This window comes from Musca domestica, unplaced genomic scaffold, assembly GCF_030504385.1.
Source record: "Musca domestica strain aabys unplaced genomic scaffold, Musca_domestica.polishedcontigs.V.1.1 19, whole genome shotgun sequence".
NCBI lineage: Eukaryota > Metazoa > Arthropoda > Insecta > Diptera > Muscidae > Musca > Musca domestica.
In genome coordinates, this window is record NW_026712245.1 from 2,942,429 (window position 1) to 2,956,749 (window position 14,321).

The window sequence follows — 14,321 nt, forward strand, 5'->3', positions numbered from 1 at the left end:
ACTTTTGATCATTATATTTAGGGTTTTGCTTAAGTTTTTTGCAAACAAAAGTTTCTGAAACATAATTCAAATTTTTACATGCAAAGGGTATACAGGTCGAATTTATTTTATTTTTATACCCTCAGCCATATGGCTACAGAGGGTATATATCATTTGATACGGACAAAACGTGCCTAGTCGAAATATTGGTTTTCGACCCTAGGTCTGTTTGGACCAAATCCGTTTCAGAACATTTGGAGTCGATCTAGGGGTGTCCATCCGTCTGTCTGTCTGCTGGCTGGTGCGCACGATAACTCTCGAAGAGAGTATCCGATTTGGTCCAAACTGGGTATGGGGAATAGCGGACCACTCCTTCTGGTACCTCCCCCACAAAAGGCCGAAATTTTCAAAAACAAAAAAAAAATTTTATGCACAGACAGAAAAACGGTAATCAAATTTTTCCAACTTTACAAATCCTGGGTCAGGTGCGAAAATTGACAATATCGGTCTACTCCATCAAGCACCTCCCCCACAAATGGTCAAAATTTTGATTAATTACAATTCTCATAAAATGTGATGTAAGAGTCCGATTGTCCCAATGTCCGATCCCAATATCTATATAAACCCAAGATCTGGTGTTAAGATCGGATAAATCGGTCCACTCCTTCTGGAAACTCCCCCACACAACGTCGAAATTTTCAAAAAATATTTTTTTTGCACAAAAAGTGAAACGATAATCCGAATTTGCTCTAACGTTACAAATCATAATATTTGCGTCAGTGCTAAGCCTGGTGTGAAAATGGACAATATCGGTTTACTCCTTCTGGTACCTCCCCCACAAAGAGTCAAAATTTTGAATAATTAAAACGCTCATGAGATGTGATGTAAGAGTCCGATTGTCTTCAAATTACATACATGACAATATTTTCATTAACTCAAAGTCTGGTCTGAAGATGGAAAAATATCGGTCCACTCCTTTTGGTACCTCCCACACAAATGGTCGAAAACGCGAATTTAACATCTGATTCCGTTTAGACTGGGCACATCTGAATATTTCTCTCAACACAGAATCTGTTGTAAAGATGGTAGATGGGATATATCGGTCCTTCTCCCCCACAAAGGGTCAAAGTTTTCAAACCGTTTAAAAAAATCCGAAATAAGAATCAGTCTCTCTTAATATTTAAGGCATCCCGTTACTTCCATTAACAAAAGATCCGTTGTGAAGATGGGATATATCGGCCCACTCCTTCCGGTACCTCCCCCACATAAAAAGCAAAATTTACCCCCGGTTCCATTCAAAATTTGGTATATCCCAATGTTTTCATTAACAGAACACAGACCAAACCTAGCACTTCGCAATATTTATATCATATTTATTTAGGTCCGATACGAAATGGCCAATATTGGCCCATTCCTTCGGAACCTACTGCATAAGGGGTTAAACATTTGAATGATCATAACAGAAGTCAAAATATTTTTAACAGTCGTACATTGGCTGAGATACTTTTTTTGGCGACAGATACTTTTTAACTTACCCTTTTCTTATTTTAAACTGTTCTTTTCTAAATTCCCTTTTCCTTATTAAACATTCCTCTGTATATGTATTTATCTTAAAACCTAATTAATAAATTTCTATCCTTTAGATAAGCTTTTTTTCCTAACTGAAATTAACGAATTATTAAATCCTTTCCCGAGGAGCATTTCTTATCCAATGACGTGCCAAACATTGTCTCCTTCGCCAAATATTCAGCACTTACTTGACGACATCATAAAAAGAAAAAAAGGAAACTTATTATTAAGTTTTATTAAATCGAGTAAGGAGGCATGTAATTGATTCGGAAGGAAGGGGCAGGGGTTAGAATGGGGTTAATGGGGGAAGAAGGTCTTTGCACTGGCAGGCAAATCATTTATCGAAATAATTGGGTTATTTGGCTAATCAAGATTGTATTTAAAAAATATATATATACTTCCTATACTACAACATTTTTTCGCCACAACTTGATGCTATGTCACTGCGATTGTGTTGGTGTGCGTGTGTGTGTTTGTCATTACGACCACATCACTCAGTTTGTCATTACCTCAATGTTTCGTTGCTTCTCTGTGACAGGAAAGTCATCAAGGATATACAAATTTATATTTTTCGAAAAGGACATTGTTCTACGAAAACTTTTTAACACAATTTGTTGGCTTTTTTCCAAGGGAGTGGGGGGTAGGACGGGGATTTAAGTGTAAGTAACTGATACAGTGTTATAGTATCAACTACTAATTCCCCTCAACGATAGTGTCTCCCGTTATTCCCTTAATGAGAATCGTTCCACATTTTATTATTCCAAAGAATTGTTTACCAAAATATTAATATGCAAATCCAGCATTTTTATAAAATAAATTTCCAAAGAATAAATATTCATTAATACTTTATTTGTAAGAATTGTTTATTAAAATATTGATATGCAATTCAACATTTTATTCCAGACAAATTTCCAAAGAATTGTTTACTTAAATATTAATATTAGCCTAAAACTGTATTTTCTTTTCTGCTGCATTTCCGACAACGAAAATGCAGCAATAAACAGAATTTTAGTATATAAGCCAGTGAAAAATAAAGAAAGCAAGTTATAATTTCAAACCACACCAAACGTCTTTTTTTTAGTCAAAGTTTTTTCCGCAAATAAAAGTGGCGCAGTCGGTAGGATACCGCAAAGTCCTATCCAACGTATAAAAATAATAAAACAGATTTTATTGTGCGCGATAGAACTAGGATTTTAATCCTTAGTGCGGTATTCGAAATATCCTTTATAAGATTAAAGGATACACAAATTTTATGAAGGAAAAAAAATAAAAAGGATATTAAGAAATATCCCTGTGACTAAAAAAAAATATTAGTGGAACCAGAAAGGATATAAAGATCTATCCTTTTGGTGAACATCCTTGTGTCAGAAGGAAACCTAGTGAAAAAAAAAAAGGATATTCCTTCAGTGGATTATAAACTTCAAAAAAACAACAACCATAATATAAAGACTGATTAAAACTATATTAAACAAAAAACAAGAAAAAATAACCAATACAACAACAAAACAAAATAAAATTTAAAATACGGGTCTAATACAAGCAAACAACAACAAGGAGAAGTAATAAAACAACAGCAACTATTGGAGCAATATTGTAAAGAAATAACATTACCAACAAACCAATAAGGAACAGTTCATGCCGAGAACTGCACCGTGGAAGACCCTACTACTAAGAAGAAAGTAAACCTGCAATCCTTAGCACCAACAACCAAATTACAAAGTAAGACTATCTCTAGAAATCTATAATTAAGAATAACTTGTATATTTTATAAGAAAATATTTAACATACCTTTGTGAAAAATCGTGTAGGAAAATAATACCCTACAAGCAATTGTTGAAATTTTTTTTTTTTTCCTCTCCTCCCTCTTTCCCATTTCAATGAGCGATAGTGACTCATTATCAGAGTACCCATCAGACTTTGAATACATACCAAGAAACTCTAATAACGGGTCGACAGCATTAGAACTTGACTCAGGGATTGAATCGAATGATGGATACCTGACTGACGAAAGAACAGAACATTACATTCGTGACATAAGAAGTAGCAGAAACAGACGCATTTTTAGAAAGAAACTCAGACAATATTTTAGACGTAGATAAACAAAAAAAAAAAAAAAAAAAAAAAACTAAACAGGACTATAACCCAAAATATAAAGGAAAATAAATAACTAAAATGGCAGAACAGGCCGAAAATCAGATTAATAGACTAATCATAGACCCGCTAAAATACTTAAACAACTTACCGGAGTTCTATGGGGATTCAAAAAACTTACAGACTTTTACTACCCTCGTTGACCGAATTTACCCACACTTACGCACTTACTTAGGCAGGCAATTGAGATAAACTGCCACGCGATTTCATGGACTGACATAAAAAACATGTTGCAAAACAATTTTGGGGACAGACGTTCTAGTGAAGAACTTTTCGACGAACTAAGGAGTGTGACTTTCAGGACGAACACACTAGACTTCTATAATGACGTAAAGGACAAATTGCACAGACTAAACAACAAACTGGTAGTTATACTAGGAGAAGGTGAAGCAACTAGGCAAAGTGCGATTAATAATAAACGCACCGCTTTAAACATTTTTAAAAGCAAAATTCCAGAGCCTATGAAATCCATCCTGCTCTGTAGGAACCCAGGAGACTTGGAACAGGCCATGGACATATTATTTCAAGCCGGCTACGCATACACCGGAAACAATGAAAATAGAGCACAGACCAATGCACAATCTAGTAAACGAAGAAATTACCAACAACCATTCGTAAACCAAGGAAGAAATTACCAACAACCATTCCCAAACCAAGGAAGAAATTACCAACAACCATTCCCAAACCAAGGAAGAAATTACCAACAACCATTCCCAAACCAAGGAAGAAATTACCAACAACCATTCCCAAACCAAGGAAGAAATCACCAACCACCATTCGCAAATCAAGGAAGAAATCACCAACCACAATTCATAAACCAAGGAAGAAATTACCAACAACCATTCCCAAACCACGAAGGAAATTTCCAAAACCCTTTCCATGCAAACAGACAAAACACTAGAAATCAGCCTGAACCCATGGAAATAGGCACAGCCGAAAATTTTCGGGACAGAGCCTCGACAGGCAATTACCATATATAATGGTAAAAACCAAGTTAGGTCATTTGAGACTGATAGTGGATACTGGAGCCACTAATTCAATTATTAATCCAGGAATTTGTCATCCGAAATGGATACACCAAATAAAACCTCTTGTTATTAAAACTCTCCAACACCAAGTTACCATAACAGAAAAGGCAGTAATTCCAGCATTTCAAGAATTTAATATAACTAATAATGCGTTAGAGTTTTATGTTTTAAAATTTCACAATCACTATGATGGATTACTAGGCAACGATATACTTAAAACATACAATACTTGCATAAATTATAAAAACAATTCCATACAAATAAACGGACAGGACATGCCAATACTTTTTGACAATAAAAATAGCGAAAATAGAGAAGAAACAAATGACAAACCAATATTTTTTGAAGAACAATATAACAAAAATTTAAGTAAAATCATGCCCACGCAGAAGGTAGGCGATGATACCAAGGATATGAAGCAATATCATAGCTTGGAACAACAAATTAGGACACAACACCTTAATTCTGAAGAGAAAAGATGTCTCTTACAGCTAATAAAAAAATACTCTTCAATCTTCTTCCAAGAAAATACTCGATTGAGTTTTACCAACGTTATAAAGCATAAAATTCGGACAACAAACAATGTTCCAATAATTAGTAAATCCTATAGATATCCTTACATACATAAAAGAGAAGTCGAAGGACAGATACAAGAAATGTTGCAAAATAATATAATAAGGCATAGCAATTCGCCTTATTCTGCCCCTATTTGGATTGTGCCAAAAAAGGCCGATGCAAGTGGGAAGAACAAATGGAGACTTGTCATTGATTACCGTAAATTAAATGAAGTTACAATCGATGATAAGTACCCCATACCTAACATTGACGAAATACTCGACAAACTGGGAAGATGCCAGTATTTTACAACACTTGACCTCGCAAAAGGATTTCATCAGATTGAAATCGAAGAGGAGGACATCCATAAAACTGCCTTCAGTGTAGAAGGAGGCCATTACGAGTTTTTACGAATGCCGTTTGGGCTAAAGACAGCCCCAGCGACATTCCAAAGGTTGATGAACTACGTCCTTAGAGACTATATCAACAAAATCTGTCTGGTTTATCTAGACGATGTGATAATATTTTCCACCTCACTGCAGGAACACATAAATTCATTAAAACTTGTTTTTAACCGTTTGCAAGAAGCCAACCTCAAGGTCCAATTGGACAAGTCGGAATTTTTAAAAAAGGAAACTGAATTCCTTGGCCATGTCGTGACATTAGAAGGTATAAAACCTAACCCAAAAAAAATCGAGTGCATAGTTAACTTCCCCATCCCCAAATCACCCAAACAAATTAAACAATTCCTAGGTTTGACTGGTAATTATCGAAAATTCATAAAAGATTATTCGCTAATAGCTAAACCCATGACAAAATGTCTTAAAAAGGATGCCAAAATAAACATATCCAATCCAGAATATCAGGAAAGCTTTAATACGCTAAGAAACTTACTAATACACGACCCAATCCTCGCTTACCCCGACTTTACTAAGAAATTCACCCTAACAACAGACGCTAGTAACTTTGCCCTTGGAGCGATACTATCTCAAGAAAACCACCCGATTTGCTATGCTAGTCGTACCCTAAATGATCACGAGATCAATTACAGTACGATAGAAAAAGAACTTCTAGCAATTATTTGGGCCACAAAATACTTTCGACCATACCTTTTCGGACGCAAGTTCATAATCGAGACAGATCACAAACCGCTAACATGGCTCTTTTCGATTAAAGAACCCAACTCAAAACTAGTCAGATGGAGGCTCAAGTTGTCAGAATTCGATTATGAGATTAAATACAAAAAGGGAACAAAAAACAGTAATGCAGATGCATTATCAAGGATCGAAAATAAAATTGTTGAGATCAATTCATTAGAAAACATCCAACCCATTCTTAAAGAAAGCGATTCACCTATAAATTTATTTAAAAACCAACTCATCGTAAAAAAAATTCATTCCGGATCAGCAAGGATAAAAACCGAAAACATCTTTCAGAATATTAGAAAAACTGTAACAATAAAAGAACTAGATAAAGAGTATGCAATTATGATTTTAAAAACCCACTGTCACCCAACACAAATAAATGCAGTTCTGATAGACAATGAATTTTACGACACTTTCAGAGACACTTGTAGGGAATTCTTTTCAAATAATAACGGATTCAAATTAATCAGGACTTTTAAGAAACTAGACGATATAGAAGACGAACTCCAACTAACAAACATAATTGAGGAAGAACATCTAAACAAAAATCACAGAGGAATTCAGGTAGTGTTCGAGGAACTAAAAACAAAAATTTATAACCCCAAACTTAAATTAAGGATAACCCAGTTCATTAACAATTGCGAAATATGCACATTGGAAAAGTATGACAGAAGACCACCTAGACTACCTTACAAACTAACGGAAACACCCACAAAACCCAGAGAAATATTACACTTAGACGTTTTCTATACACTAGAGAAACAACTTTACTTAACTATAATTGACAAATTTTCAAAACACGCCACAGCATACAAAATTAATGGAAGATCATGGATAGAGTTTAAATCAAAATTAATGCAATATACCAGCACATTTGGAAGAATAGAAAAAATTGTTGTCGACAATGAGTTAGGATTTAAAGCCATTCCGATTCAAGAATATTTAAGGAAAGAGAACATTAATATACACTACACATCAAACAGTAACCATACATCCAACGCAGATATCGAACGACTTCACAATACATTGAACGAACACTTAAGATTACTACGACATGACGAACAATCCAAAGACGAAACGACAGAGGAAAAAATATCACGTATCATTGGATTTTATAATAATACTATTCATAGCACCACACAAATCAAACCTATAGACTTTATAAATGGCAAAGTACATGAGGATAAATATCCCGAAATACATGATCTAATATTAAAGAAGAAAAATAACTATATTAATAAACTTAACAAAAATAGAACCGATATAGTGAAAGAGGAAGGTACAAACTATATAAGAGAAATCCGAGGGGGTAAAAATCATAGGAGGTACAGAAAGATAGAATCTAAAAAAGTCGATGAAGATCATATTGAAAACACAAAAACAGGGCATAAATATTACAAAGCACATATAAGACCTCAAAAGAAATATCAAGACAAGAATAACCCAAAAATTAAAGCAAAATCTAGATAATTACCATCCCCTTTCAGATGATTAACTGGATCATAATAATGGTTGCATTTACTACAGCAACCAAGGCCCAAACCCTCGACATACAAGACTTATCGAACAATAATGGTTACATACCGATAAAAACAGGAGAGACCAATACCGTAGAACACTACATAAAAGTACTGCACATAATAAACACTACAGAATTCGAACGAACTATGGAGATAATTAAAACCAACATTGACACCCTAAAGACATCCAGTAGCGAATCAAAAACATTAATCAGTACAATAAACAAGAACTTTATGCTACTAAAAGCGAAAATAGAAAATCTTAACCCACATTTTAGAAAGAAACGGGCACTCTTAAACATTATAGGAAAAGGCTTAAAAATGATTGCAGGTACAATGGACAGCGATGATGAAGAACAAATAACTGAAGCTCTCAAATCTCTACATTCGAACGAAGAAAACTTAACTAACAAAATGAACAAACTAACTTATATAAACAATGTCATGAACTCCCAAATCCAGAACATAACTAACCATATAAACTATCAGCAAAACATTATCGGGGACTACTTAGTCAAATTCAAGAATATTATAGGGAATAAAATTTCAACCATAGAGGACGAGATAACATTTATAGAACACATATACCAGATTAACAACGACATCTCACTCCTACGGCATCACGTAGACGACATAGGACAGATTATTTTCTCCGGGAAACTGGGAATAATTCCCACAGATATTCTCACCCAAACAGAACTCGATTTAATCACAAGCTTTGACAGCTATACCAATATAAAAGTAGCCATAGCACGTAATGAAGGGAACGTTATAATAATTCTCTCTATACCACAATATTCCCAAGATTCACTATCCAAGGTAACATTCGTACCCATTCCTGACAAAAATAATAAATCCATAATGGTTAATCATTCTGATGTTCTTATAGATTTAGAAAGAAATATTTATAGCACGTATATTAAAGATAACCTAAAAAGAAATCTTATAAAAATTAATGATAATTGTTTGAACAATATACTAAACTTTGAAGAAGCTAATTGCAAAACGCAAACATTAAATACACAAGAAATTAGCGAAATAATTCCAGGAGTATTAATCCTTAAACACTTTAACAGTACGATATCACATAATTGTAACAAAGATAAATTAAAAATTTCAGGAAATTACTTAATCAAATTCGAAAATTGTGAAGTAAACACGTTAAACAAAACCTTTACGAATTTTAAAATAAAAATACAAGACAAGTTTATCCTACCTAACCTTATAACAAAAATTAAAGATACCAGTAACACAACACTTGCAGACATAAAACTTGAAAATTTATATCTAAAACAAATAGAATACGAGGAAACACTGAAACAAGTACTATATACAGATAAAAACTCAAAAATAATTGGCTATAGTATAGATATTTTAATCGGTACATCAATATGTATCTTAATTATATTTATATATCTCTTTAAGAATAAACAAACCTATGTTCCAAATGTACAATTAAAAAACCAAACTATTATAAACAATCCGGCAAAGATAATATAATTTCGTCGGAGCCTCAAACTAAGGGTGGGGGTGTTATAGTATCAACTACTAATTCCCCTCAACGATAGTGTCTCCCGTTATTCCCTTAATGAGAATCGTTCCACATTTTATTATTCCAAAGAATTGTTTACCAAAATATTAATATGCAAATCCAGCATTTTTATAAAATAAATTTCCAAAGAATAAATATTCATTAATACTTTATTTGTAAGAATTGTTTATTAAAATATTGATATGCAATTCAACATTTTATTCCAGACAAATTTCCAAAGAATTGTTTACTTAAATATTAATATTAGCCTAAAACTGTATTTTCTTTTCTGCTGCATTTCCGACAACGAAAATGCAGCAATAAACAGAATTTTAGTATATAAGCCAGTGAAAAATAAAGAAAGCAAGTTATAATTTCAAACCACACCAAACGTCTTTTTTTTTAGTCAAAGTTTTTTCCGCAAATAAAAGTATACAGCAGGAGCAGTAGAGCACAACCGCACATTTGCGGAGCAAGCAAAAATATGTCAGTCCGTCACTCATTCAGCCACTCAGTCACTCACAAAGTAGATTGAGATTTTCGGGGAGGGAGGGGGGGGGGACTTATCGCAACGAAAATGTCAGGCCAAAGCCAAATGAGATGAAGCAAATCAAATGAGCGGAAAGCAATAAAAGGATTTAAGCCAAAAAGCTGAAAATTGATGTCTAGCAGGCATAGCGCCCAACTAAAGTGGAATTTTTGTCATTATGTCATTATAAATTAATACTGGGAACGGCACTCACACACACGTACGCGTACACACTTATACAAATCTGTATAATGTTTGGTGTGTAGTTTTTAAATGGCTTTTGGTAGCAAATCTGACTAAGAAATAGGTAATGGATTTTGGTTGGAAATTAATTTTAATTCGTTTTTCTGGGGTACTTAAGTGAAAACGGTTTGTTATGAAATGGCACAAGGGATTTGTGGGTTAAAAATAAAAAGAAAATTTCATCAAAATTTATGTGAATTATATACTATTTTGTAAAATATATGAAATCTGCAGTCAATAAAAAACAATTTTTAAAATCCACTACAAGAAATTTGGAATACTTCAAAATTAAAAACGACTCAATATCATTCAAAAAAAAAAAAAAAAAAAAAAAAAAAATAAAACAAGTAAAAAAATTAAGTTCGGCCGGGCCAAACTTTTAATACCCTCCACCTTAGGGTAAAAGAAACATTAGAAGAAATGTGGCAAAAACCATTAAAATGCCGAATATCGGGAGGTACCGTTATATGGGGGCTACACCAAAACGTGGACCTATAATTACAATGTTCCGCCATACAAACTAGGACCCATCATGACCCACAAATACCAATTTTTAGACAAATCAGTGAAGAAATGTGGCAAAAACCATCAAAATACCGAATATCGGGAGGTACCTTTATATGGGGGCTATACCACAACGTGGACCTATACATGCAATGTTTTGCCACACGCTCAGGGACCCGTTATGACCTACAAATACCAATTTCCAGACAAATCCGTGAAAAAAATGTGGCATAAATCATCAAAATACCGAATATCAGGAGGTACCGTTATATGGGGACTATACCAGAACGTGCACCGATATATCTTATTTTCAATACCAACCATCCTAGACACAATGCAAATAGCTCTGCTAAATTTTGGCGCTCTACGTCAGACAGACAGACAGACGGACATCGTTAAATCGACTTAGAATTTTATGCTGATTATGAATATATATACTTTATGGGGTCTAAGACGAATATTTAAGGATGTGGAGGGTATAAAAATAAAACTAAATAAATAAATAATTTTTTTTTTGAAAATTAAAATCTAGGTAAATATTTTTTATACCCTACAACACTATGTGTTAGGGTTTTGATTGGGGCAAAAATTATGTAACACCCCGAAATATTGGTTTCCCACACAGGAAAGTATATATGGATTTTCCTATCTCGCCGAACTGAGTCGATCTAGCTATGTATGTCCGTCCGTCCGTCCGTCTGTCCTAGTTAATTTGTAATGACTCTACAGGTCGCAATTATGGCCCGATCTTCACGAAATTTGGAGATGGTAGCATAATATTTAAGGGTTGAAATGGACCAAAAACTGAAAAAAATCCTGATTTTGCAGTTTTCCAGAGGTCGCAATTATAGACCAATCGAAGTGGAAGTTAGCATCAGGCTTGAGCTTAGGGATGGGCAAAAGCCTTCCAATTTTGATGGTCATCGGGCAATATTTAGTGGGTGAAATAGACCATAACATTTGTGTTAAACAAAATCCAAAATTTCCATTAAACCGCGAATATTTTTAATTCCGCCGATATCACAAATAGACGAAAAGGTCAATTCTGACCGTTACATAGATGCTTATAGTAAATATATCGGATATATAACGAAATTTATACAATGTATATATACAAAGGAAGGGGATGTTAGCTAGAATGCTTATATCTCAAGAATGGCTGGACCGATTGCGACAAATTTTGTCAATTCAAAATGCCCTCTTGTCATAATATTATAAAATCTAAAAAAATCGCATAAAAAATTGCCAATAATGATGTTAATATAGATTTTGTAGTATTTTGTATTTTTTTTATTTTTTCATATTTTTTATCGCATGCAATTTTTTTTATTTGACTAAGAATATTGAAGTGTATATTTTGTAATATTTTTTTCACCTTACAACATAGGTTCGTGGTTATTATATACAGATTTAAATTATCGTCCGATCCTCATGAAAATTTCCATAAGGGTAGGATTAGGCTCAGAAGGGCTAGGCCTATTGTTTTCAAAGATGTCCGCAATATATTTAGGGATTAAAATGGTCCAACAACTAAAAGAGTTCCTGATTTTGCAGCCGTTATAAAGGTCACAGTATGAAGAGTCTAAATTTGGAGATAGAGTGGCCTCTTGATTTTGGAGATGAAATATTTAGAGGTTCAAATGAACCAAAAACAGAAAAAAAAATGTTGGTCACACAATGGAAGCCAATCGACACGACGGAGAAGAGAGTTAAGAACAGGGAAGAATTCTAGCATTTTGGATGACCATTGGATTATATTTTGGCCCCGCACAACTATAGTCTATGCTTACTTGTTTAAATTTGAACATATCAAAATTATTTAAGAAAAATCCTAATATGAAGTCATTCAATAGATAATTAAAAAAAAAAATATATAAGCGACAGTAAGACTCAAGTCCTTTAAATAATATCTTAAAAAATATTCAAACGTCAGGACTTAAATGATCTCCTTGAACTTTCCTAATAAATTCTTACATAAATATAATAAATCAGCTTTGCTGCAACTAAAAAAATCTGGACAAACAACAATTATTTTTTAAACAGTCCTTTCAACATATCTTTAAAAATTATGGAATTATTAATAAAAATAATAAAAAAACTTAGAATCATAAATAAAATCCTTCATATTTAAAAAAATATTTTACAAAAATCTACGATAAAGGAGCTGCTGGTATTTATATTTTTTGCTAGAAAAAATCGACCACTATAGATCTGAAGGCCTTTTAAGGTATTAAAAGGAAATCTGCGACTATGGGTAGAAGAATTCAAAAAATTTCCGTGAACTATTTTTAAACGAGTTAAAAAACATCAGTCGGTTCCTGACAGATATATACCCTCAGCCAAAGAATATTGGGATGTTTGACGAGAATCAGATGGATAATTATTAAACATTTTGACTCGTTGTGGGAGAGGTACCAGAAGGTGTGGTTCTACATAATCCATCTTCACACCTATGTTGTTGTTCTATGATCTTGTGTTTATCAAATTAATAGAATGTGTAAAATTTGAGGAGGATCGGATGCTAATTTCGAGTATAATGATAGTCATAATTATTCAAAATGTTGACCCTTTGTGAGGGAGGTACCAGAAGGAGTAGACCGATATATTCCACTTTCACACCTGATCTTGTATTGATAAAAATATTGGTATGTGCGAAGACAATCGGACATTTATATCATATTTTAAAAGAGTTATTATTCAAAATGTTAACCCTTTGTGGGGGAGGTAGATAATGGAATGTGAAATTGTCCATTTTCTCTCCCTTCGAGCGTTATCCACGTTTATTTATCTGATATTCCTTTAAAAAAATATGTACTACGTTTATTAATCTGAGGGTCCGTGAAAAAATATTCTTTGTTCTGGTCAAATGGTCCTTGAAAAATATTTCTTAGAAAATCCACGTGTTTTGCTAAAATGGTCTTTGCAATACCATTTCTAAAATTCCACATTTATTGATTTGATGATCCTTGAAAAAATATTCTTTAAAAACCCGTCATTTTTGATCTGATAGTCCTTGAAAAAAAAAACATCTTTGAAAACTCACATTTATTTTTGTATGGTCCCTGAAAAAATATTTGCAAAATCTAAAAATATCTACGTTTAATGTTGGGATGGTCCTTAAAAAATATGTTAACAAATCCAGTTTAATCTTGGAATTGTCCTTGAAGAAATAGTCTTTGAAAAATCCAGCTTTATTGAAGGTCTTTGAGAAAGTATTCTTCTAAAAATCCTAGCTAATTGGCTTGATGGTCGTAGTCTTTCAAAATCGACGTTTATCATCCTTGACAAGAAATTCTCTAAAAAACCCATGTTTATTGCTTTAATGGTCCTTAAAAATATTGTTTAAAAATCCTGGTTTATTGGTCGGAAGGCCCATGAAAAAATATTCTTTAAAAAATCCAGGTTTTTTGGTCTGAAGGTCCATGAAAAAATATTTTTTAAAAAATGTTCGTTAAAAAATCCGCGTATATTAATCTGAAGGTCCTTGAAAAATGTTCTTTAAAAATTCAGCGTTTATTAACCTGAAGGACCTTGAAAAAATATTTTTAAAAAATCTGCGTTTATTAA

At 33.2% G+C, this 14,321-nt stretch overlaps 2 protein-coding genes across 2 annotated transcripts in view; both read left to right on the forward strand.

Annotated features, from left to right (window-relative positions):
- The window catches only part of LOC101898375 (uncharacterized), a 137,432-nt gene that overhangs the window by 43,805 nt on the left and 79,306 nt on the right, over positions 1-14,321 (forward strand). The gene's annotated exons all lie outside the window — the stretch shown is intronic.
- On the forward strand, positions 2,220-9,661 carry LOC131801967 (uncharacterized). Its single transcript, XM_059121136.1, has 2 exons — positions 2,220-3,267; positions 7,915-9,661. Exon 2 carries the CDS (start codon positions 7,915-7,917, stop codon positions 9,445-9,447), a length of 1,533 nt encoding a protein of 510 aa, XP_058977119.1. The 5' UTR covers positions 2,220-3,267; the 3' UTR covers positions 9,448-9,661.